At 46.8% G+C, this 25,729-nt stretch overlaps 1 protein-coding gene across 1 annotated transcript in view; it reads right to left on the reverse strand.

The window, feature by feature from the left end:
• Window positions 1–421: 421 nt before the first annotated feature.
• The window catches only part of EIF3B (eukaryotic translation initiation factor 3 subunit B), a 33,821-nt gene continuing 8,513 nt past the window's right edge, over window positions 422–25,729 (reverse strand). Inside the window, exons 3-19 of the mRNA XM_083153050.1 lie at window positions 24,815–24,934; window positions 24,656–24,713; window positions 24,416–24,544; window positions 23,205–23,362; window positions 22,422–22,553; window positions 22,267–22,333; window positions 21,322–21,368; window positions 21,026–21,236; window positions 20,847–20,919; window positions 16,655–16,777; window positions 16,500–16,578; window positions 16,272–16,410; window positions 15,292–15,417; window positions 14,907–14,984; window positions 8,573–8,681; window positions 8,271–8,383; window positions 422–895 (exon numbers count right to left, since the gene is read on the reverse strand). Coding sequence (XP_083009176.1) covers window positions 8,286–8,383; window positions 8,573–8,681; window positions 14,907–14,984; window positions 15,292–15,417; window positions 16,272–16,410; window positions 16,500–16,578; window positions 16,655–16,777; window positions 20,847–20,919; window positions 21,026–21,236; window positions 21,322–21,368; window positions 22,267–22,333; window positions 22,422–22,553; window positions 23,205–23,362; window positions 24,416–24,544; window positions 24,656–24,713; window positions 24,815–24,934 — 1,747 coding nt within the window. The 3' untranslated portion in view covers window positions 422–895; window positions 8,271–8,285. The remainder of the gene's footprint in view (window positions 896–8,270; window positions 8,384–8,572; window positions 8,682–14,906; window positions 14,985–15,291; window positions 15,418–16,271; window positions 16,411–16,499; window positions 16,579–16,654; window positions 16,778–20,846; window positions 20,920–21,025; window positions 21,237–21,321; window positions 21,369–22,266; window positions 22,334–22,421; window positions 22,554–23,204; window positions 23,363–24,415; window positions 24,545–24,655; window positions 24,714–24,814; window positions 24,935–25,729) is intronic.

The following is a 25,729-nucleotide window of genomic DNA, read 5'->3' on the forward strand; positions in this document are numbered from 1 at the left end:
TGTTTCAAAAAGGAGTTCAGAGCTAATTGGTTAGTACGCTATATCTTCCATCCCCCGCCATCTGCTTCCCGTCTGACCTCCGGTTCAGATTCGATGCGCACGGGACTGTGCGTCAAACACATCCAATTTGGGCCGATTGGGTGAAATTGGCTTAAAAATCGGACTAGTGTATGGGCACCTTAAGGATTTGATAACTTTGGTGTTAATCTACCTCAGGCACGTCCAAACTATGGCCCTCCAGCTGTTGTGAAACTACAAGTCCCATCATGCATTAGCACAGACTTGCTATTAGGGACTGCTAAAACTATGGCAAGGCATGCTGGGATGTGTAGTTTCACATCAGCTGGAGGGCCACAGTTTGGACATGCCTGATCTACCTTATACAGTGTTATGCATAAAATAAAGACATAGTAAATATAGGTTTACTTTAAATTCCATCTTTAATCCTGCAAAGTTGCAATCTGAATGGAGGCGGGTACAGTCCACTGTAGTGCTGGTTCAACACACTAAAATGTGTAATAAGTACAAGGGTATCCTCACTATTCATCTGCCGCTTAGAACAGTTGACTGTCCATTCAGTAGGGAAGTAGAAAAGGCTCTTCAGAAGCTGAAGCAATGTGCGCCGAGCTTCCGGTGGCAAAGTCATGGTGAGGCAGAACCGCTCTTGACGTACCAGCAACAGGAGTATTTGTTTGCTATATCGAAGATGGATCAAGAGGTGGTAGAACAATTAAGAGATTAAAAAGTAGCGCTCTTTATTAGATCCTCCACTGAAGACTAAAAGGCACAACTTTGAAAAGGAAATATGTCCATTCAAGGTCGCAGCAGAAGGACTAAGATTGAACTTTGGAGCTGTTGGATTTTGTAGGGAATTGCTGATGCAGAAAACAGAACGCTGCAAGGAGAAAATAAAATATACATTGTAAATAATATATATTTTTAAGGTACACATTCTAAACTCAACAGGTTGTATATTTTGTTATGCTTCAGGCACGGTATACCCATCTTTACACTTTACCCTTTTGAGGTCTACTAATCCAAAAAGGAGTCACCATGACTGCAGCACTTACCTTTCAAGGGACTGGCTTTTTTTTTTTTTAACCCTTTGAGTGCCAAGATGTGAGATGTGCAAAATATCTGCTAAAACGTCGCTCACATTTGTTATATAAATTCAAATAGAAAGTGTTGTGTAAAAAGGGGATTTTGGTCCTACCTGTAAAATCCTTTTTTCTGAATCCATGGTGGACACTGGGACAGTGGGGTGTGGGTGGAGCTTCAGCTACAGGCACCAAGTAGAATAGAGTTCTTCAAGTGCAGCCCAGGCTCCTCCTCCTCCACGCCCCTACAGGCTTCAGTTTGTTCAACAGCTTACCCGCAAGGTACAGGAAAAGGAAGAGAAATAGGAAAGAAACCAGCAACCCAAAGGAAGAATAAGTTTCAGGAAGGTGTAAGCCGACCCCCATTACTGTAGATCAGTGTGCGAGGGCGGGCGCCCAGTGTCCACCATGGATTCAGAAAAAAGGATTTTACAGGTAGGACCAAAATCCCCTTTTTTCATTCATGCCAATGGTGGTCACTGGGACAGTGGGACGTCCCAAAGCTGTCCCTTTTACGGGAGGGAACGCACCTGAGCTGCACTGATGACGCGTTGCCCAAAAGCAGAATCTGCCCTGGCGAACGTGTCAAAATGGTAAAATTTTAAAAAGGTGTGTGGAGAGGACCAAGTGGCCGCGCGACACAACTGTTCTGCTGAGGCTCCTTGATGAGCCGCCCAAGAGGCTGCTACCGAACGCGTGGAGTGGGCTCTGACAGAGGATGGAACTGGCTTATTAGAAGATACATAAGTCTGTTTTATAGTTAGCCGCAACCATCGAGCCAATGTCTGCTTCGTTGCCGGCCAACCTCTCTTGTTTGCATCATAGAGCACGAACAGGGCCTCTGTCTTGCGTAAGGATTGAGTCCTATTAACGTAAACTTTTAAAGCTCTTGTAACATCCAAAGAGCGTAACTCTGGGGAGTCCTCCAACTGGGAGAAGGCAGGGACAACAATATCCTGGTTTATGTGAAAACTGGAAATAACTTTGGGCAGGAACTCCTTTTTAGTTCTTAAGACTGCCCTGTCCGGGTGGAACACCAGATACGGAGATGCACTGGATAATGCTGACAGGTCGGAAACTCTTCTGGCTGAAGAAATAGCCAGTAGGAACACCGTTTTCCATGTTAGCCACCTGAGCTCTGCAGATTCTAGGGGCTCAAACGGTGGTTTTTGCAGTGCTGAGAGTACCACTGTGAGGTCCCAAGGCTGGATTGGGGGCACAAAGGGAGGTTGTATGTGAAGGACGCCTTGTAAAAAGGTCTGTATAGCCATCCTCTTTGCTAATTTCCGCTGAAACAAAATAGAGAGCGCGGAAACTTGGACCTTTAAGGAGGACAACCTAAGGCCCAAATCCAGGCCCGCCTGCAAGAAGGCCAGGATCCTGGAAAGTCGAAACTCCCTAGGCGGGAGGTTCCTCTTCGCACACCAGGTGAAAAAGGCATTCCAGATTCGATAGTAGATCCGGGAAGAAGCAGGTTTCCTTGCTGCTATCATGGTTTTTATGACTGGTAATGAAAATCCCTTCTCTCTTAAAACTTCCGTTTCAAGAGCCACGCCGTCAAAGCTAGTCTGCCTAGATTCGGATGAAGGCATGGTCCTTGTACTAGCAAGTCCGGACGAGCCGGCAGTCTCCAAGGTGGCTGCAGAGACATCTCCCGAAGGTCTGAGTACCAGGCCCTGCGGGGCCAGTCTGGGGCCAGGAGGATTGCTGTGGTCCCTTCTTGTTTGAGGCGTCTGAGGACTCTTGGTAGCAGTGCCACTGGAGGAAAAATGTAGACCAGGGAGAATGGCCATGGAGCCGACAGGGCATCCACCAGATGTGCCTGTGGGTCCCTGGAGCGAGCCCCGTAACGGGGTAACTTTTTGTTGACGCTTGAGGCCATTAGGTCTATTTGCGGGAGTCCCCATCTGTTGACTAGTTCCTGGAACACATCCTCGTGGAGCCCCCATTCGCCTGACTGTACCTCCTGGCGGCTCAGAAAATCGGCCTCCCAGTTCTGAACCCCTGGTATGTGTACCGCTGACAGAGCTAACAGGTGATGTTCTGCCCACTGCAGAATTGATGTTACCTCCCTCATGGCTGCTAGGCTCCTGGTCCCCCCCTGGTGGTTGACGTATGCCACCACAGTGGCATTGTCTGATTGAATCTTCACCGGTTTGGAGTGAATCAGAGGGCCTGCTGACTTGAGGGCTAGCAGGATGGCTCTTAGCTCCAGTATGTTTATTGGGAGCAGCGCCTCCTCCCTCGACCAACGGCCTTGGAAGGAATGTTCTGCCAGAACAGCTCCCCACCCTCGGAGGCTGGCGTCCGTTGTTAACATCACCCATTGAGGGATGACAAACTGGCGCCCTTTTTGAAGGTTTAGAGGACTGAGCCACATGTGAGCGACAGACGTGTCTGCCTGGACAGAACAAAGGTCTGCGATTTCAGGCTTGGTTGGGAACGGTTCCAGTGACGCAGCATTTCCCTCTGCAGGGGCCTGGAGTGGAACTGCGCAAATTCCGCCATGTCGTAACAAGATACCATCTTGCCTAGGACCTTCATGCACAGGTGCACAGAGACCCTTTGTTGCTTCAGGAACAGTTTCAGGAGGTCTCTGAGGAGTATCCACTTGTCCTCCGGCAGGTAAACCCTGAGAGTTTTTGTGTCTATCAAGGCTCCTAGATGCACCATCCGCTGTGATGGGGTTGTTGAGGATTTTTTCCAATTTATGAGCCAGCCGTGGGTCTGCAGGAGGGAAACAGTTAGCTCCAGATGCCTCTGGAGTGTCTGTGCGGATTGAGCCAGTATCAAGAGGTCGTCTAGATATGGTAGTAGACGAACGCCCTGGGCCCTTAGGGCCGCCGCCATGGTGGCCATGATCTTTGTAAAGATTCGTGGCGCGGTCGACAGCCCGAAGGGGAGGGCTATGAACTGGTAGTGGTTGCTTTTGACTGCAAACCTGAGGTAGCACTGGCTGTCCGATCGAATTGGCACATGGAGGTAGGCATCCTGAATGTCCAGGGATGCCATGAAGTCCCCCGGTTCCAGAGATTGCAGGATAGACCTGAGGGACTCCATCCTGAACTTGGGGATACAGAGATGTTTGTTCAGGCCCTTCAGGTTGAGGATGGGCCGGTATGACCCGTCCGGCTTTGTCACCAGGAACAGGCTTGAGTAGAAACCTGCTCCTCGCTGAGAAAGTGGGACAGGTACTATGACCCCTGCTGCCAGCAGGGTGTGAATGGAGCTGGTCAGAGCAGCCGCTCTGTCCTTCTCCCGGGGCATGCTTGTTGTGAAAAACCGAGATGGCGGACGCCCCTGAAAGGAGAGGGAGTAACCCTGGGCCACTATGGTGTTTACCCACCTGTCGGTGGTAGTGGCCTGCCAAACCCCGGCAAATGACAACAGGCGACCGCCCACCTGATGTGGTTGGTGGGCCGCCTGATCCTCATGTTGAGGGCTTGTCGGCCTGTTTTGGGGCCTGACGGCGACCCGCCCAGGACTGTTTGGTCTTGGGAGCGGATGGACGCCTTGTGGGGGCCTGCGCCCTTGATGAAGGCTGACCCCTGGGCCTCCCCTGTGGACGGAAGGTCCGAAAGGACTGAGATCTAGGCCTAGCCGGTGCCGAAGGCAGAAAAGCTGTTTTGGACGTTGCAATGGTGGCTACAATCTTGTCCAGCTCGGAGCCGAACAGAATCTCCCCTGAGAATGGAAGGGCCTCCAATGCCTTTTTGGAATCAGAATCTGCGTTCCAAGTACGCAGCCACAGTGCACGCCGGGCAGCAATTGAAGAAGCTGAAATTTTTGAGGAGAGGGCAGCTGCATCTATCGCTGCCTCTTCCAGGTATGTGGCCCCTTCCCTAATGAGGTCCACCGTTGATAACAATTCAGAGCGACGTGTGCCTGAGGAAATTTGCTCCTGTAGGGAGTCAGCCCAAGTTGCAATTGCCTTTGCTACCCAGGCTGAGGCCATAGCTGGTCTTGCTGACACGCCAGCATTGGAGAACACTGATTTTAGGCAGTGTTCAATCTTCCTGTCAGTAGGGTCCTTAAGAGAGGCCACTGTAGGAATGGGAAGGGTAGTGGCCTTAACTAGGCGGGCTACGTGAGCGTCGACCTGTGGAGGCTCCTCCCATTTCTTACGGTCCGCTGGAGCGAATGGGAAAAAGGAAATCAGGCGTTTGGACACTAAAAACTTTTTGTTAGGGTGTTGCCACGCTTCAGATAAGACCTCATTTAAGTCTGAATTTGAGGGAAAAAGAGCCAACTCCTTCTTTTTCTTTTTAAAAAGAAGTGTGTCAGGTGCTGTGGCCTGGGTGTCCTGTATATTGAGAGACATCCTAACAGCTTTAACTAAGGAGTCTACTCTGGACTGGGTCATTCTTTCCTCCTTATCAGGTTCATCTATGTCAACATCATCTATGTCAACATCTTCGTCTGTGTCGACCAGCACCTGGTCACCCAAGTCATCCCCAGCATCTGATTGATTAGAAGCTAAAGGAGCTTGTGCTTTGCGTTTAGGTGGAGCCCTCAATGCAGATTGCAGAGAAGCAGACACCTGGACTAAATCCTGAACAGAGGAGGATAAACCCTGTACCCAGGCCGGCTCTGATGCAGCAACAGCAGGCTGAGCTGGCAATGGCTGCGCAGCAGACTCTCTGTTTGCAGCTAACTGAGTAGCTAACTCCTTCATGGCTGCTGAGAGAGTGGAAGCCCAACTGGGTTCTGTTGGGACTGAGGGGCCCCCCAGGGAGTCCTGTGCAGAACAGCGTTCACACAAACCAGCTTGCTCCTGTATGGAGGAATAATTCTCCTTACAGTTAGTGCATGTATAAGCATGCAGCTTAGGTGAATCCCTAGCTGGCTTTGCTTTGGGGTTTTTCTGTGACATTTTCACACAGACAGGCCCTGTGTGCACTGGTTACAATAATACAGTGGACAGTAACACCCTCTGAAACTATAAAGGTATACAGATGGATGACAGTAGAAAAGACACTATACTCTCTGACACTCAGCCAAATACTGAGGTACAGAGGGCTGCAGACAAAACCTGTTCCTGTAGCGTGTAGAGGAGCAGGGATTCCGGTGCACTTCTCCCACAGTGTAGTCCCGCGTAATGGCGTCTTCAGTACGCTGCTGGGGCGTGGGGAAGCTAAGCTCAGGCGGGAAAACAGCGTTATGTCGCTCTGAGCGTGGAGGCGGGGAGCTGTGGATCAAGGCCCCGCCTCCCCTGGAACCATCAGTGCCCTGCGCCATTAACAAAAATGGCGCTCCACAGTACGGCTCCCTGGTGGTCTAGTGGCCGCGCAGAAAAGACTGGGTGCCACTGCCAGGGTCACCCGGGCTGCACCCCGCCCGGTGACTGGACCGCTAGCGGAGCGCACATATAATGGTGCGCGCGTCCCCTCACATGGAGGTCCCGCTTACCTGTGGTGGAGCGCGGCGTCCTCCGTGTCATGAGGAGAGCGGCGGGTCTGGCTATGAAAGTCAGCGCGCCGCTGCCAGCCACAGGGGAGCAGCGTAACGCTGTCTCCGTGTAAAAAAAAAAAAAAAAAAAAAAAAATTGAAGATTTCAGACAGGGCACGGAGCCCTGTCCCATGGTACCTGTGCCTTGAGGCACCAAGAAACAACTGGAGCCTGTAGGGGCGTGGAGGAGGAGCCTGGGCTGCACTTGAAGAACTCTATTCTACTTGGTGCCTGTAGCTGAAGCTCCACCCACACCCCACTGTCCCAGTGACCACCATTGGCATGAATGAAAAAAAAAATATTACAGGTCATTATGATACATTAAAAGATTTGCTTGGCAATTTTCACACCAATTTTGACAAATTCACTTGTCACTCAAAGGGTTAAACTACCAACTCCACTCCTGTAACAATCTTGCAGGGAAGGAGCCGGGTGAGCTGCTTGCGGCAGGTGAGTACCGTGTAAGCGGCTGCTGCTCACCCTGCTCCGTCCTCCCTGCCTCAATAAGACATATTTTCATGTCGGAATGAGATTGGCGGAAACACTTGTTTCTGTCAAAAGTAGGAGGATTAGTGGCTAACCCACCAATCCACCTGGTTTTCGGCAAGTCGGAAGATTCCGGAAAAAAACCCTGCTAGGATTGAATAGATCAGAACCCCTTCAGATCTATTAATGTCGAAAACGGACATCTTTTTGGCAAAACGTCAGTTTCGACATCAATTGAATACATGCCACAGACTGTTCCCTCTTGCCATTGTCTGCTCCTCACCCACAAGCCATGGGCAGTGAAGGAATAGGAGAGCCCAACGATAAGGAAACGCAGTGTAGATGTAGGATGCGTCAGTGTGAAAGTGAAAATCGGATCCCGCTTCCTCCCATGTATAGATCTGGTGGTGTGTGCTGCATGACTATCTATAGTGTTGCTGCTATCTGACAAAATAGCGCACTGACATGCAGAGCAACACCAGCAGCTATCGATTTCTACTGCAGGTGTCGTTGCCTATTCACCACAGAAAACAGTAATGCATTTTGTTGGTGTACCTTCCTGCATCGGCTTGGTAAAGAAGGAAGCATTATAGTGCCACGACTGTGCCGCTTTATCTCCCACTGTGTGTGGGATGACAGATGATCTCCCACTGTGTGTGGGATGACAGATGACAGAGTGACAAAAATACTAGTCCTCCCATAGTACATCCTGGGGTTAGGTCACAAAGTTGTGGGAATAACATGACTAATAACATGGCCCATTTTCTATACATAATGTACATGGACAGAGACAAGCCAATTCCCAGCACTCAGTTGGCTTTTAACCTGCAATGGGGAGTAGACTTTGTAAGCTAGTACACTCCTTAAACAACTTTAAGCAGTTGCCTTAGTTAAAAAAACCACACATGTCCAGCTGAGTGAGCAATGTACACACAACCAACGCCCTCCTGTGTCGTCTGCACGGACCTACATGGACTGTATAGCACGATCCAGCTGTCTAGTGAACAGATAATGAAGTTACGTGAATATGACTGAATGCCGATCACTACTACTTCAACATCTATATTTAGAGTTCTGCAACGTGAATTTTGTTTGCATTCCTCTTCGTTGACTTGCTCATGGTGTTTCTTTTACACATACAACTAGCAATGTTACATGACTTCAACAAATCAATACGTTCGTTTTCATACAAAATATTCACAAAGGAGACTGGCGATCAAAACCAAAGTGCAACCCACCAGGTCCGTATCAGATTACTCCTCTAGTGGTATAATTTCTTCAGTGACAAAGAACTCAATGGTTTCCTCTTCCCAATCCTCCACATTGCTGTCCAGCTCATCTGTATCCACTCCTAATAAGGATGGAGAGAAAACCAGAAAGATTAGAGACTTTAGAGCAAAGCTTATCATCAAATGCCATAGTGTGGTAACTGGGATAATGGTCAGGGCACACAATGGCTATATCCCAGCCACTGGCTTTCACTTATTTAATGATAGCAAACCCAACATGCTACCAAGGTGCACACACAACCAGTCCGTACCTCCTCTAAGCTCCAAACGGGCCTCTTTCTGCTCCAATAACAGCTTCTGCGCCAATTCACGGTAGGTCTTGTATTCTTCCATCATGGTTCTTCTACGCTCTACCAGTTCCTTTTGTACAGAAGAGAAAAAAGCGTGAGACACTTAAATACTTGTTTGGAACCTTAAGCCAGTATCCAAATTGCCCAGATCAATAAAGAAAATTATTGGCTAATCTTGTGATTTTAACGCCATAGCGAGTATTGGCCTGAAATAGGATAAGAGGATTTTGGTACTTACCGGTAAATCCATTTCTCTGAGATCAGCAGGGACCACTGGAATCACTTCGGTATTAGAGCTGGGAATGCTGGGAGCTAGGCACTTCTTAATATTAATTAGGGGATACTGGCTCCTCCCCTCTAAGACCCACAATCCCCCAGTGAGGAAATTGGCCCACCAGAGGAAAGGGTTACAGAAAAACATAAAAAATCATAACCATACATACCACACGCAGGTATCGGACCGGGCTGCAACAGCAACCACAACAGGCAGAATCCAGCAGCCGGGCGGGTGTCCAGTGGTCCCTGCTGATCTCAGAGAAATGGATTTACCGGTAAGTACCAAAATCCTCTTTTCTCTGACATGCAGCAGGGACCACTGGAATCACTTCGGGGAGGTTCCAAAGACCAAGACCCGGGAGGGAGAGTGCTGAGGATTCTGCAGAACCAGACGACCGAAAGTCGAAGCCGAAGCGGCAAAGGTATCGAACTGGTAAAATTTTACAAACGTGTTCTGAGACGACCAAGTGGCCGCTCTGCACAGCTGAGAGATAGAAGCCCCTCTCTCAGCGGCCCACGATGTACTCACCGATCTGGTAGAGTGCGCCGTCAAGGAGACAGGGGGCACCTGTCCCGCCTGAAGATAAGCACTACGGATCGTCCACTTGATCCATCGTGCAATTGTCTGTTTAGACGCAGGCCACCCCCTGCGGAAAGCGTCATAGAGCACAAATAAGGAATCCGATTTGCGTATAGACCTGGTTCTATTAACGTAAATCCGAAGAGCCCTGACCACGTCCAAAGAGGATTGTTCCGGAGAATCTCCCTGGAAAGCCGGCACCACAATAGGCTGGTTAATGTGGTATGAGGATACCACCTTCGGAAGGAACCCGGCCCGGGTACGCAGTTCTGCTCTGTCCTCGTGGAAAATTAAATACGGAGGCTTACAGGACAGAGCACTCAGCTCCGAAACCCGGCGAGCTGAGGCCAGGGCTAGCAAAAGCACTGTCTTCCAGCACAAGAACTTCAGTTCCACCCTGTCCAGTGGCTCAAAGGTCTCAGACCTCAAGAAGGCCAGTACCAAATCCAGATCCCAAGGAGCTGTGGGAGGTACGAAGGGAGGCTGGACCCGAAGAACCCCCTGAAAGAATGTTTGCACCTCAGGCATGAGGGCCAATCTTTTCTGAAAGAGGACGGACAGGGCTGAGACCTGGACCTTAAGCGAACCCAGTCTCAGACCACCGTCCAACCCTCTCTGTAAGAACAACAGAAGGCGGGACAACCTGAAGACCCGGAATGGCCAGCCCCTAGACTCGCACCAGCCCGCATATGAGCGCCATATTCTGTGATAATGCGCTGCTGAGGCGGGCTTTCGGGCCCTTAACATCGTAGGAATTACAGCTCTTGGAATTCCCTTCTCCCGCAAGACCTCGGTCTCCCGTCAAATGCAGCTGTGGCAGATTCTGATGAAAAAAGGGTCCTTGTAGAAGAAGATCCGGTCTGAGGGGCAACCGAACTGGCTCGTCTGCCAGTAACTTCTGGATGTCTGAGAACCACGTTCTGCGAGGCCACCAGGGCGCTATGAGAATAGCCTGCACTGGTTCCCTCTTGAGTCTCTTCAGTACCTGGCCCAGAAGTGGAGGGAACAGATAGACAAATCTGAACTCCCACGGCGTTGACAGAGCGTCTGCCGCTATGGCCTGAGGGTCTCTTGTACGTGCCACGTATGCTGGTAGCTGATGGTTCTTCCGAGACGCCATCAGGTCCACCTCGGGAACTCCCCATCTGTCGGTGAGCTCTCGAAACACCTCGGGGTTGAGAGACCACTCGCCTGGGTGTAGGTCCTCCCTGCTGAGGAAATCGGCCTCTAGATTTTCCCGACCTGGAAGGAATACCGCAAGCAGAATTACTCCTGACCGTTCCGCCCACTGAAGGATCTTCCTTACATCCTTCATGGCCATGCTGCTTCTCGTGCCGCCCTGCCTGTTCACATAGGCGACTGCCGTGGCATTGTCCGATCTTATTTTTACGTGTTGACCCTGAAGGAATTCCTGAGCCTCCAGCAGAGCATTGTATATGGCTCTGATCTCCAAGACATTGATGGACAAGTGACTTTCCTGCAGGTCCCACCTGCCCTGGAGACAGAGGTGAAGCACTACGGCACCCCAGCCGCGGAGGCTTGTGTCCGTCGTCAACACAATCCAGTCCTGGACTGCAAACAGACGACCCTCTATCAAGTTCCTCCTGTGTCGCCACCACAGTAGTGAATGTCTCGCCTCGGCCGACAAGTGGATCCTTCTGTGAAGATTCAGGTGCGAGCCCGCACCCTTCCTGAGAAGATCCCACTGAAACGGTCTTCAGTGGAAACATCCCCACGTCAGAGCTGGGAAAGCTGCCACCATCTTCCCTAGAAGCTGCGTGCACAGGTGAAGGCTGATCTTCTGTGGAAGTAAGATCCTCTGAACCAAGAGCAAGATCGCCTGGATCTTGTCCTCCGGCAGGTAGATTCTCAGAGCCTCCGTGTCTAGCCAAAGACCTAGAAACAAGATCCTCCTGGATGGGACTAGAGAGGATTTCTTGAAATTCATTATCCACCCCAGGCTGGTGAGCGTCTGAGTAGTTAACCTCGCCTGACTCTCCAGTAACTCCCTCGTTGGGGCCTTGATTAGGAGATCGTCCAAATAGGGGATTATGGTCACCCCCTGACATCTGAGGTATGCGATGGCCACTGATAGAGTTTTGGTGAATACTCTGGGCGCTGACAATCCGAAGGGCAGAGCCCTGAACTGAAAATGATCCCGACCGATGGCAAAACGGAGAAAGGCCTGGTGAGAAATCCAAATCGGGATGTGTAGGTAAGCATCTTTGATATCCAAGGATATCATGTACTCCCCTGGCTCCAACGAGGCAATCACTGAGTGGATTGATTCCATCTTGAATGGTTGATAAGAGACTAACAGATTCAAAGGCTTCAGGTTGAGAATGGGCCTGACTGACCCATCCGGCTTGGGGACTACAAAGAGGGTTGAGTAGTACCCTGTGTTCCTCTGATTTGCTGGGACCGGCATGATGACCTGAGCCTCCAGCAAGATCCGAATGGCCTCTAGCAGGCTTGTTTTTTTTTCCTGAGCTGTTGGTAGAGCCGTAGTGAAGAACCGTAACGGAGGAGTGGAATCGAACTGAATTCGGTACCCCTCTGAAACTACCCTGCGAACCCAAGGATCCTCCGACAGGGAGAACCATTGGGTTCTGAAGGCCAACAGACGGGCACCTACCGGTAAAATATTGACGGAAGCTGGTAAACCGTCATGCCACCGGCTTCTGCTGGGGCTTAGGGTCCTGGACTCTTGGAGCAGCCTGGGGACGGGCTCTGGCCCTGGAACCTCTGGACGACTGGAAGCCTCTTCCTCTGCCCCGAAAGGGGCGCTGGGTCCGAAAGGACTGAAAGGACGGACCTGCGAACTGTCGCCTAGGAGGGGGAGGAGCTGCAGACGGTAGGAAGGCCGACTTTCCCCCCGTCGCCTGTGAGATCCATTTATCTAATTCAGGCCCGAAGAGGATGTCCCCAGAAAAGGGAAGTCCCTCCACAGCCCTTTTAGATTCCGCATCCGCCTGCCAAGAGCGAAGCCAGAGAGCTCGCCGCGCAGAAATGGCGCTAGCTGAGATTCTAGAAGAAATTAAGGATACATCCTTAGCAGCCTCTCCCAAGAACATAGTCGACTCCTTAATGTGTTCGGCTAGGCGGCGTAGCTCCTCCATAGGTATACCGGCTTCCAACCCCTCAATGATTAACTCCGCCCATTTGACATTTGCCCTATTTACCCAGGCCGAAACTATAGCCGGTCTGAGTTGAGTCCCTGCTGCTACATAAATGGCCTTGAGGGTAGCCTCCATCTTTCTATCTGAAGGATCTTTCAAGGCCGAAGCCCCAGGGACTGGCAGTGTCGTCTTCTTGGACAGCCGGGAAACTGATGTGTCCACAGGCGGTGGAGTCTCCCACTTGCTTAGAGCAGCTGGCTCAAAGGGATACAGAGAAGGAAAACGTCTGGGAATCTGGAACCGTTTGTCCGGGTTCTTCCATGCTGCCACAAGCTGATCCTGATTTGGACAGGGAAAGACCACTGACGTTTTCTGAACCCCGCCAAACAGATCAAACTCCTGCGGCTCTGGTCTAGGATCCTCCGGTAAACGAAGCACCTCCTTTACCGCCATAATAAGAGCCTCTATACCTAAAGGTGTCGGCTCTCCCTCAGGAACGGCATCCTGAACCTCTTCCCATTCACCATCTTCCATTTCATGAAATGGATCCTGTTCCTTATCTAAATCATCCTCCACAATAAGAGCCTGATAAGGTCGCTTATTGGTGGATGTAGAGGCCCTCTCTGGTCTGCTCATGGAGCTAGCTAACCCCTCCACAGACCTTGCTAGGGCTGTAGCCCAAGAAGGCTCAGCTCTGCGAGCCAGCGCCAACTCAGAAGTGAGCTTGGACATAGTACCTACCAAGGTTGAGGCCCACTGGGGCGCCTGAGACCCCGCCAGTGATGCAGATTCAGCACCTGAACATGACTGACAAACCGTGGCATTTCCCTCAGCTGTGTATTGAGAAAACTTTGCTGTACAAACAGTACAAGCAAAAACCTTCTGAGAGGCTTTGGACTTGCCCGTCATGATCCCTGCTCGCCCGGTCCAATAACAGCGCGCGATACAGGCTTACACACACACACACACACACACACACACTGAGTACAGATACACCTCTCACAAACCAAAAACCTCAGGGTTCTGTGAGACCTGGAGGAGAATGAGCCCTGTTAACACCAAGACCAATACCGCGCAAAACACTGTCAGTAAACTTTTTTCAGAGCCTTCTAAGCTGCAGTCACCTGTGAACAGGAAAGAGTCAGCCTTACTGCGTATCTGCGTAATGGCCGCGCCATGCCCGCCTCCGTTGAATAGCGAGTCCCCTCTCCCTCTTACCTAGCCAGCCTGTACAGACCTGACAGCGTCCAGAGCCACCCGCTTGCTAGCGCTCCTCCGTGTAATGCCTCCGGCACTTAGTTCTGTTGAGTGGGACCTGTACACGAGGACGCGCCGTCCGCAAGATGGCGGCGCCTCACAGCGCTGCAGAGGAACAACGCACAGCGCGGCAGACGGAGAGCAGGGGACGGCGTGTGGAAAGTGCGCTCAGCGCATTACTCACCACCGGAGGCTTCCACTTCGTGACTGGCGTCCCCTTTGCTGGAGGGGCGGCAGGAACACGGAACCCGTGCAGGCAGGCACCTTTAACGAGGTCCTGACTGACGACCTGGATATCCAGGGGCGCTGAATGCCCGGACCCACACCTTTCAATAGGTGGGGAAGGGATTCACAATAGCTACCAAGAGAAAAGTACTCTTGTAAAAAAATAGAGCAAAAAGCTTGAAAAATGTGCAGGAGCAGAAAAAACTGTGACCTAACTCCCTGGCACAATTTTCTCACTGGAGGATTGTGGGTCTTAGAGGGGAGGAGCCAGTATCCCCTAATTATTATTAAGTAGTGCCTAGCTCCCAGCATTCCCAGCTCTAATACCGAAGTGATTCCAGTGGTCCCTGCTGCATGTCAGAGAAAGGCTTTTTTTTTTTTTCTTCAGTCAAACATGTGCCATGATGGAGCAATAACAATAAGGATCCAGGATAAGTTCCTGAACCCATGAATAAGTTCTAGCCCCAGTGTGAAGTCAGCAACCCAGCTTATTGCTGAGTCACTGTGGGGAGCTTCACCTCGCAAATGTCGGGTTGTACCCGGGACGGTATAGTGTCCAAATCCTAGGTGTGACCTGGCATTTGCGAGGTGAAAGGATAAATATGTCAGATGTGATTCTGTGTGAAAGTAATTTGCTCTGATACAGATGTCATTATTTTATATTATGTCTGCTTTTACGCTCACTTTAAGTTTTTTTTAAATACATACAATTAGAACACATGGTTCACCACATGAAGTTACTCTGAAATATGGATCATCATAATAGTACTTAATAGCTAGCAAAACTCCTCGCAGATGGTTACAGTTTGAGATTTTTCAGGAGGGGGGGTGGTGTTACCTTTGAAGCCTTGGATTGACTCAAACGATCTTTCTGCTCAAATATCTTGGAGTACTTCTTCAAATCTTTCTTGATGGTCTGTAAAACAAACAAGCTACATTAAACAAAATGAAAAATAATTCTATTTCAGCCTCACCATTACTCATTCCCTGACAAAATCTTAAGGGTTAATCCAGCCTAAACCAAAAGTTTTGGATATAGTGCTCAGCTAGGTGATGGTGCATGGTTAGGGCTGGGGAGAGATTAAATGTCCCACCAGAGCTAGGACGTAAACAATTAGGAACTGGTAGGATGGAAACCCAAACAAATCTTTAATATTTCAGGTCATGTAATGCCATAAAATTCATTCTAGATTTAAAAAAAAATATATATTATCTCCATGTACCTTTATTTCCTCTGGATCTAGCAGAGTTGGGGGTCTTGGCCTCCACAAAAGCTGGCAGAAGCGGTCTTTGCTGTTCTTTTGGAGAAGACGACCTTGGAATGTCCACAACCAGTATGCATTATCGACCTCAATAATGAAAATAGAACAAGTTAATAATAATAATAAAAAAAAAAAAGGAATGCCAACATCACAGACAGACCAGATCAACACGAGCTTCCTACTATTCCAGATAGTTGCCCCTGTAATTGGGCACAACTGTGGCATGATAGATTGTGGCTAAAGCATCACCCAGGGTAACTGCTAAATGGTCTAAGCGCAGCCAGTGTTTCAATGAGTATACAAGCAGCAATTAACCCTTTGAGTGCCAATATCTCTAAAAATGCCAGCGTTGCTTACATTTGTTATATAAATTCAAATTTAAAAAATTGTGTAACAAAATAAAAAATATTTCCTATATAAAAAGTAAACATTACAGGCCATTATGATTAATAAAAACGGTTTGCTTGGCAATTTTTATACCTATTTTGACAAATTCACTTGGCTCTCAAAAAGGGTTTTAAGGCAGGCATCAATCACTACTAAAAATGACAGGCGTTCCAGCTACCTGCATTCATTTTTGTGGCACAGAAACCTATTAGGACGGTGTGATTGGTAGGGGGAAGATGGGCATGGAATACATCGACTCGGATGGTCAGGGTCACCTTCCTCAGAGAAACGTGCCGTGTATAGGTTAGCATATTAACTTACTTGGTTTCTTTTTAACATCAACTCAGTGAATTTCCATCACACGGCTTTTTACGCTCAGTGCTTAAATGTGTTAAACTATCAAAGCTCCCAGACTTAAAAAATGTGCAGATCCAGGTAATAAACCAACAGTAGATTCAGATAGCTCATTCGGTTCTCTTTAAGGACTTAAGAGCCCTGAAACACACATGCAAATGGCCACAAGGCTCAACATTGACAGATGCAATAAAGCTTACTTTGTGGCTCCACCAGGACACAGAAGTAACTAGGAAACGACCTGTCGGATCCCACTCGACGTCGGAGGCTGTATAATGTTCTGCAATGTTCATTATGGTGCAATCTGAGGTGTCAACGAAGGCAAGAGCTCCATTCATGCTGGAAGAGCAGGGACAAGTGTTACAGCAGCACTACACGGATGGTTGGGCAGCCAATGACTATGGGGAGAAAAGGCCTCATCTATTCACCTTCTCAAGCCTGCCAGAACCAAGAACTGCCCCATGGGACTCCAGAAGATTGTGTTGGCTTGCTGCTTGTCATAGGTCTCTGAAATAAAACCATGCGGTTAAAACCACCCATATTAACTTATACCGATGTGCTTGGAAAGAACACGAGGACTTACTGATCAGCTCGATTTTCCCGTTATTCTTCACATGGTAGAAAGAGACAGATATTCGGGGGACTTCACCATGGAGCACAGCAAATTTACTTCCATTGGGTTCCCAGGCAAAGGCAATGATACCATCTGTAGGAGATCACACAACATACATAGATGTAACAGGAGGAGTACAACAAGGTATGATGAAGGATGGAGCTGGTCATAGAAATGACAATTATTAAATAGAGCGCATCCAACAGACTGGATCACCATTCCCTAGACCAGGCATGTCCAAACTATGACCCTCCAGTTGTTGTGAAACTACAAGTCCCAAGATGCCTTGCCACAGCACTTCCACTAGGGAATGCTAAAACTATTACAAGGCATGCTGGGACGTGTAGTTTCACAATAGCTGGAGGGCCATAGTTTGGACATGCCTAGCGTAGACCATGTATGAACTAGTTTTGAGGCAAAACCGTTCCAATATTCAGGGTATTCCTAGGGTTACTCGCTATGCTTTTCAAATAACAAGTTACCAGACCAAACTGTACAGCTGTAAGGCTGGAATGGGGGACCTTTGGATCTCCAACTGTTGTTGAACTACACATCCCAGCATGCCCTGCAACAGTTTTAGCATGGCCAAACAGCAACACTGTAGCAAGGCATGCTGGGATGTGTAGCTTCACAACAGTGATAGCTTCTTCCGCTATGCCAAGTAAGGAGGTTTCTGATATGGACCTCACATGGAGGAGACAAGGCAGAGGGTAACTCCTCAGCTACAGTATGTAGAGTAGGGCGGAGTGAAAAAACTGAAATTGAGAAATTCAAAATCGGCTAGTGTGGAAAAGTTGTGACTTGACTTGAATAGGAAACGTGCAAAAGCATTTTGATCTGAGTCAACATCTTCTGTTCTGGCAAGAGGCCTGAAGTTTCACTTTTTTGGTGAAAATGACGAAAACTATGAAGATGCTCCGATCTAGTTAAAATTATGTCAGGATGTCTTAGAGTGGTTCATTAATATACTTTAGCATAGTAAAAGAGAGTATGAGCTTGTCCTAGTACAAAGTGAATGACTTTGGTGGGAGAAAAAATCCCTAATAATTGACCCATTTTCATGGTCACAATTGTGAATATTGTGTTTTCTCCTGAACGTGTTTATAATAGAAGAAGCACAAATACTCTAAATGGAATTTCGGTGACACTGTGTGAAATATAACACTGCATAAAGGCCTTAATCAGACCTGATCCCAGTACCAATTTGTTCTCAAAATGGGCAAAACAAATGCTGCATTGCAGGTGGGGCAGATGTAACGTGCTGAGAGAGTTAAATTTGGGTGGGGTGTGTTGAAACTGAAATCTAAATTACAGTGTAAAAATAATGCAGCCGGTATTTACCTTGCACAGAAACAAAATAACTCACACAAATCTAAAGGTGGCCATACATCTACAGATCGATTGTCAGATTGGGCCGGTTGGAACAAACAGCTGGTAATATCTGAATGACAGTTTTTCAGCATTTCAAAGCAAATGGTCAACTGTCATTTGCTCTCATCTTTTACCAGGATTTTGTTCCAACCAGACAGATCGGACAATAAATCTGTAGATGTATGGCCACCTTAAATCTCTCTGCACATGTTACATCTGCCCCACCTGCAGTCCAGCATTTTTTTGCCCATTTTGAGAACAAATTTGTACTGCGATCAGGTCTGATTAAGGGCCATTATGCAGTGTTATATTTCACACAGTGTCACTGAAATACATGAAATTGGATTTATGCTGCTATCTTTGCAGTGCATATACAAAGATAGACAATCCTGTGTATATAAATAAGAAATAACTGTTGCAGTCTGTTATTGAAAAACAGTAACTGTTACAATAAGTTTTACAAGTAAGTGTAAACTGTCTAATGTATCATTTTACATATCACTTCTGTTTATTGACAGAAAAACAGTGTTGCATCCCCTATACTGGGAACATGATTGGGCTGCATTACAGCATATATTATGACAAAGATAAGCCAATATAAATACGTTGAAGTGTATTATGGTGTAATAAATTGTAAGCTTGCAGCAGGGCCCTCTAACCCCCAAGTCTGTCTGTCATTACCCAGTTTGTTTTACCACTGTCTACTATTGTAAAGCGTAAAGGAATCTGCTGAGCTATATAAGAAACTGTAAATAAATAAATAAACAAATACATCTAATGTTTAGGGGAAAAAAAAACAAGAACATTGATTCAAAAAATAACAGGTTAATCATTCTATGAGTGGTGTCCAGCAGTACATATATGCCAATCACTGTGTTCATTTCTAGGCAGCAGGGCCATCTTAACAGCAGTGTGGGCACCTGGGCAAAGCAATGCACTGGGGCCCTTACCCATTCTCCCCTCCTAGGGGTGGGGGGTGGTATCAGCAGCAGCTTTGATGTCCCACGGGTGGCAGGGGGTGCTCTATCTTCCATTCAACATGTAGGACCTGGAGCAGTAACTTCTGCTAATTACTCCTTTAACTGCACAGGTGGTGGGAGGGTGAACACTAACATGTGGAAGGGGGCACTGAGCTGTATGAAGGGTCCCTTGTAAATGACTTCCAGGGAGGTAGGTGTTTTATACACAGGGGACGGTTGGATAATGGAGTGGGCTTAATATTCGTCATTTTCCGGTGGAAGGGCAGCTTGTTTGACTGCAGATATCGCCATTATCTGGAAATATCTTAGCCTAGTATAAAAACCTAGAGTCCCAACTTTCAGGAGGTGCTGGGAACTTGGGTATCAGAGATCAGGAGCTGAAGCAATCCATTGACAAAAATATAAAACTACACCAGACGTTTGGAGCTGGAGCAGGGACCGGCTGCTTGAAGGCTGATATCTCTGGTTCTGGGCATGATAGAGACAAGCCACTAGTGTCAGAGAGAACCTGAGAAATATGACTGGAAATTTTAATTAACAGGTCGGATGTGGACTGCTGCTTTGAAGTTGGATATCTGCAGTTCCCCAGGGCCGATTTTCTAAATTCTGGTATCCCTGGAAAAAGGGGATCCTCAGCTATCAACATAAGCCCATTAAGCCCATACAAAAAGACAGCCCTGCTAGGCAGGATTGATCAGCAATACTTATTACAGCATAATGCACTTTAATGTATTTAACTGTTAATATATTGGCTTATCTTTGGCATAATTATATGCTGTAATGTAGCTGCAGGTGGGGCAGATGTAACATGTGCAGAGGGAGTGGCCATACATCTACAGATTTATTGTCCGATCTGTCTGTTTGGAACAAAATACTGGTAATGGATGAGAGCACTTTGCTTTGAAATGCTGGAAAACTGCCAAAAACTGTCATTCAGATATTACCAGGTATTTGTTCCAACCAGCCAGATCTGACAATCGATCTGTAAATGTATGGCCACCTTTAGATTTGTGTTGAGTTATTTTGTTTCTGTGCAGGGTAAATACCTGCTAAATTATTTTTACACTGCAATTTAGATTTCAGTTTCAACACACCCCACCCAAATTTAACTCTCTCAGCACGTTACATCTGCCCCATCTGCAATGCAGCATTTGTTTTGCCCATTTTGAGAACAAATTTGTACTGTGATCAGGTCTGATTAAGGGCTATTATGCAGTGTTATATTTCACACAGTCTCAATGAAATTCCATTTAGAGTATTTGTGCTTCTTCTATTATAAACACGTTCAGGAGAAAACACACAATATTCACAATTGTGACCATGAAAATGGGTCAATTATTAGGGATTTTTTTCTCCCGCCAGTCAGTCACTTTGCACTAGGACAAGCTCGTACTGTTTTTTACTATGCTAAAGTATATTAATGAACCACTCTAAGACATCCTGATATAATTATAACTAGATCGGAGCATCTTCATAGGTTTCGTCATGTTCACCTAAAAAGTGAAACTTTAGGCCTCTTGCCAGAACAGAAGATGTTGACTCAGATCAAAATGCTTTTGCACGTTTCTTATTCAGGTCAAGTCACAACTTTCCCACACTAGCCGATTTTGAATTTCTCAATTTCAGTTTTTTCACTCCGCCCTAATGTAGAGGTCTATGCGGCATGGCCAGATGAGAGGTTTCCAAATACCCTTATGCATGATGGTTAATTGAACAGATGCAGACAGAAGATGCAATTCAAGAAGTAGTTTGGAACTTTAATAAAACCCATCAACAAACACAGCTAAAAAATAAAATACAAAATACTTCACCTTTCATTTCAACCACATCTACTGGGACTTGCTTCTCCCTCATTCTGAAGATCTCAAAATTGGTAACCATGCCCTATGGATGAGGGATAGGAGGAGAAAAGACTTAGCATAAACTTACCGCTATTAATAGGAGAACAGGGCGACACCAGATAAGAGCTTTGATCTTGAAGTGCACCTACCTGAGTCCCTTTAGGGGTTCTGTCCACCTTCACGCACAGGTAGTCCCCATTCTTCTGCCAGTGCAGCTTGCAATCCACAACGTTAAACAAGTTTCTCACTCTGATCTCTATCCTGGTTGGCATCTGCATTAAAGTCACCCTAGCGGGGATGTCTTTGTCCTCTGGTACCCAAAACGCTATGATATTACCACCGGGAGACCACGAAAAGTCCCTAAATAGGGAGAACGCTATGCTTTAGTGATTTGGCAGAAAAGAACAGAACAGCTGGCTGGAAACAGAATGCTGAATATACTTACTTTATTCCAGTAATCTTTAAACTCTTTTTGTCTAACAAGCCCATGGACTGCAAGACAAAAACCCCAAATCAATATGACGGATTGCTGAATCAGCGCAGAATGCTGTATGTCTATGTATCTCTATCAGTTCTAGGCTGTCGCTGAATTATAATACTAAAAAACACTTCCTGTACATTAATCACAGGCAAAGCAACAGATGTGAACAGCTTTCTTATTGACGCTATAAGCACAGAGCAAATGGAGAACTCCGTAATAAACTACAACTACCACAGCCTCAACAGATACTATTATTATACACAACCGTGGAACACTGTACTAGGTGTCCACTGATCCTCCCTATTCAATAATCTGGAATAAAACACAGCTGCATATACCTAGGCCAATTTCATTCATTATAAATGGATGTTGGTAGTTTCCAAATCGGATTAGTTTCATCATCATGCTTCCTTTTATCACCTACCCTAATTGAACACCACCACCTTACGAGTGGATGCAGTATATAAAAAAAAAAAACTAAAAAAAAAGCGGAAGCCTCTCTATATTTATATATATATCTATTGTATCGCGGCATATTTGTGGCAATCGTACACAAATTCTAAAACATTGTGCCACCATTTTTTATACTGGAGGTGGGACAAAGATTAATTTTCCAGAATATTCAGTATTTCTAACCCATGTTGCAACAAGCTGCAGCAATCAGTTACCGCTATTCAACTTTCCTGCTACATTTTCCGCACGACTGGGAATCCGGGATTTCATCCAAAATTGTCTGTACGAAATACCAATTGTACATTGAAACCCTTAAACTCCCAACTTGAAACTAGATTTTACAACAAAATACCATTTGTACTCCTTTAAATGAGGCAAGCCGCTTTACCACAACCACTGCTTACTCACAATCTTTTTATTTTTAGAAAAAAGACAGACAAGAACGTAAACACTTACAGGAGTTTCATAAATACTGAGCGTATCCAAGGTCATTCGGGCAAAGAATTTGCCATCGTGACTCCACCTAAGAAAAGTTGTAATGTGGTTATTACAGGAAAAAAAGAAGACCGAAGACAAGCTCATTAAAGCAAAAACAGAGGAGCTAAACATACTTAAAGATTGGCCAGTGTGCCGAACTCTCACAGTGGAATCCTCGCTTCTTCTGTCCGGTCAGCGTGTCCCAGATGATAATGGCTTGAGGATCATCCTTGGTGTCCATAAGGGGGCTGAATGTAACAAGATACCTACAGGGAAAACATGTATAGATGTATCAATCAGTCACAAGGGTGGAGCCAGTGGAGAAGTGTGCCAATCAGCTGCTATGTATAATTTTATAGAATGCATTTGATTGGTTGCTATGGCACACTTCTGATCACCGCTTTATCCATCTACTCCAAACTGCAATACATGTCAGACACTATAGACATAAATGAGAGCTCTATACAGTCTAAGGGGGGTATTCAATGTCAGGGGCACGGCTGTCAAGCAAGCTCGACAGCCGTGCCCCTGTCCCATTCTCGCTTTGCTCGACTTGAGCTCGGCGGTCGGGATTCAATGTCCCGGCCGCCGAGCGGCGAAAGGGGCGTGGCCGCGAGTTGAGGGCGGAAATAGACGAGCTCCGGCCGGGAGCTCGCCTATTTCCGGCTTTTCTCGGCAGAACAAGCCCGACAGCTTGTGAGGTCAGGCTCATTCTGCCGAGAACCCCTGTCCAATGCTGTCGGGGAAGACCGCATTGAATAGGGCCCCGCAGCCATTTCCCCCGTCGGGAGATGGCTGCGGGAGCACGACAAACATTGAATACCCCATTAAAACTTTAAACATTCAACAAAAAAAAAAAAAAAAAAATAATGCAGTTAGTCAAAACAAAAAGCAGGCAATATGAATGCTATACAGACCTTTCACATGGGGAAAAGTCAATGAGCTGCACCCCTTGGTGGCTGAACCTCTGGATTTGCTTGAACTTCTCCCCTCCCCACAGAGCAATACCTCTTTGATGAAAAGTGGCCAGGTAAGTTCCTCTTGGTGACCAGCGCACATACGTCTCAGTCCACCGCTAGAGAGAGAAGTGAACGGTTTACAAATACTGCTAGCCTGGCAAATCAAGTCAAGCGAATTATACTCCCTGTATCTGAAAGGGTAATCTGATTTCAGATCAAGGGATACATTTACTAAATGGTGCTTTATAAAGCCGCCAATATATCCCCTGTGGTTTCAGCTACTGGATTTACAAGGGCAGCATGCTAAAATATTAAATGCTTAAGGCTTGGTATTTAAAGATTTCCTCTTTAAACATTCATCTTCTGAAAACCGTTGCTTTGTATATTTACCCCTAAACATTCATTAATGTCTAAACAGTTTAAGCTCTAGTAGCCAAGAGGTAGGAGAGGTTTACAGGACTTCTTTCGTGAAAATAAGAAAAATGACGGGATTGTCCGGCCATGTAAGACTGTAAATAGGTAGTAATAAATCATTTCCTAACCAAACATCAACAGTGTACTAACAGAGCAACTTTCTCCTATATGAGAAACTTCTAAGGTCTCCCACTCCGGCTCAGGATTACCGGCTGTGCTGCGGTATTTAGAAGAGGTTTGCTGTCCACACCTGGAGTGGAAGTCAGTGACCCAGTCTCTGCTATTGCCACTGGGCATTGGAGTGGCTGTGAGGGCATCCTTTGGGACGCCTGCACAGACCACTCATCAAAAGAAACGAAAAGTACATAAAATAGTAACTGGGGGGAACAGTTATTAGCATGCTGGGAAAAATGTACCTATTTGGTGTGTAGACTCTCTACAAACCAAGCTATACCCAGTGTTTGTGTGCCCCCTAGTGGATGGAAGAAACATTTCTACATATGCCCATATTCCTTTACCCATCATCACTATGTTAAGAGAAATCCTGTACTGCTTATGTCCTGGATCGGGTAAGATGGAAAGGCAAGTACATACTGGACTCACCGACTGCCTACTTTAAACACAGGACAGACCAGATCCATTTAAGCCGCATCCCACATAACCACACAGAAGAAGCCACTGTGTGTTTGTGATGGAAAACAATAAAGTGGGAACATCTGCCCAATAAATGGATCTACAGCACAAGAGTAACTTACAGGTCTCTCCTCCACCGGAACTGGTTCCTTAACATCATTCCAGAAAATTGTCGTTCTATCACCGGACTCAAAGATAACACTGAACTGATCGCGGCAGTCCAGATCCTCAAGCCATGACCTCAAGTTACCCTAGAAGGAAAGACAGAGACATCAGGCTGGATCCTGTATGATGTGGGATTATAACAGTACTGTAGGAGAATAATGATGCTGCGTCTAATAGGCGGTACAAAATGTACTTACAAAGTCCTTAAATGGCTGTTTTTCAGGGACTTCCCACTCATCACTAATGACCATATATCTGCAAAATGAAAACAGCAGTTGAAATATGGACAATGCCCGGGTCAGACCACTGTAACATATCCTATTATACTGAAATGGAAAGAAAGTGCAAACACTCACTTATCAAAGTCTGTGAATAGATTAACTCTGAACGTGTGCTGCTTGTCCAACTTGTAGCCATCTGCTCCCTTCACAGCATCCTGAGCATGAGCAGGTAACGTGTATTCCAAGAATATATACCTATGGCAGCAAGAACAGTAACCACAACATGAAGCATAATTAGAGCTGTAGGCTTCCTATGCCCATGATAACATTATTGCGGTTTCTCCTTCCTGTCAGGGGTGTCACACTCTGCTGTGGTGCTTCTACCAGTGTACTGGGTATCTCACAATTGAGATACCAACCAGATTGAGCTAGAACCGCCACAGCAGACCGCAACACCCCAGGTAGGAAGGAGTAACTGCAAGAATATTACAAGTTGCTGGGCGCTAGAATGAACACTAGGTAAAAACCGCTCACAATATAATAGATCAGTCTGGATTCCTTCACAGTTCCAATCACTAAAACATAGCAGTAATGGCTTCCAGCCTATACAAAGGATACATGCACCAGAAGCTGGATACAAATTCTACCACCACTTTCAAACTTGTTGTTATGCAATTTCAGTAACTTTACATTGTTGTCCAGAGAATTATATACATCCCTTCCTCTTAAGAGACCTGCGACTGACTCTGCATTGTACATCTTGCTGACAAGTTGTCAAGTCTCTTTCTACATGACATTACAACACATCGTGCTTTTAAAACCTCATTGAGGCTGGTGGTAGGATCCAGCCCCAGGAAGCGGCATATTGACCTACTGTGCACCAGGAGTAATCTGCTGCTCAAACATTGGAATGGATAGTGGTCAGCCAATATTAAGTAGCGTTATTCTAGCACCCTGCACCTTTCAAAACCCATGCAGTGCCTCTTCTGTCTGGGGTGCCTCTCTCTGCTGTGATGCTTCTAGCACAGTGGTCTGTATTTCAGCATGGAT

This window comes from Crinia signifera, chromosome 7 (genome assembly GCF_055691185.1).
Source record: "Crinia signifera chromosome 7, ASM5569118v1, whole genome shotgun sequence".
Classification (NCBI taxonomy): domain Eukaryota; kingdom Metazoa; phylum Chordata; class Amphibia; order Anura; family Myobatrachidae; genus Crinia; species Crinia signifera.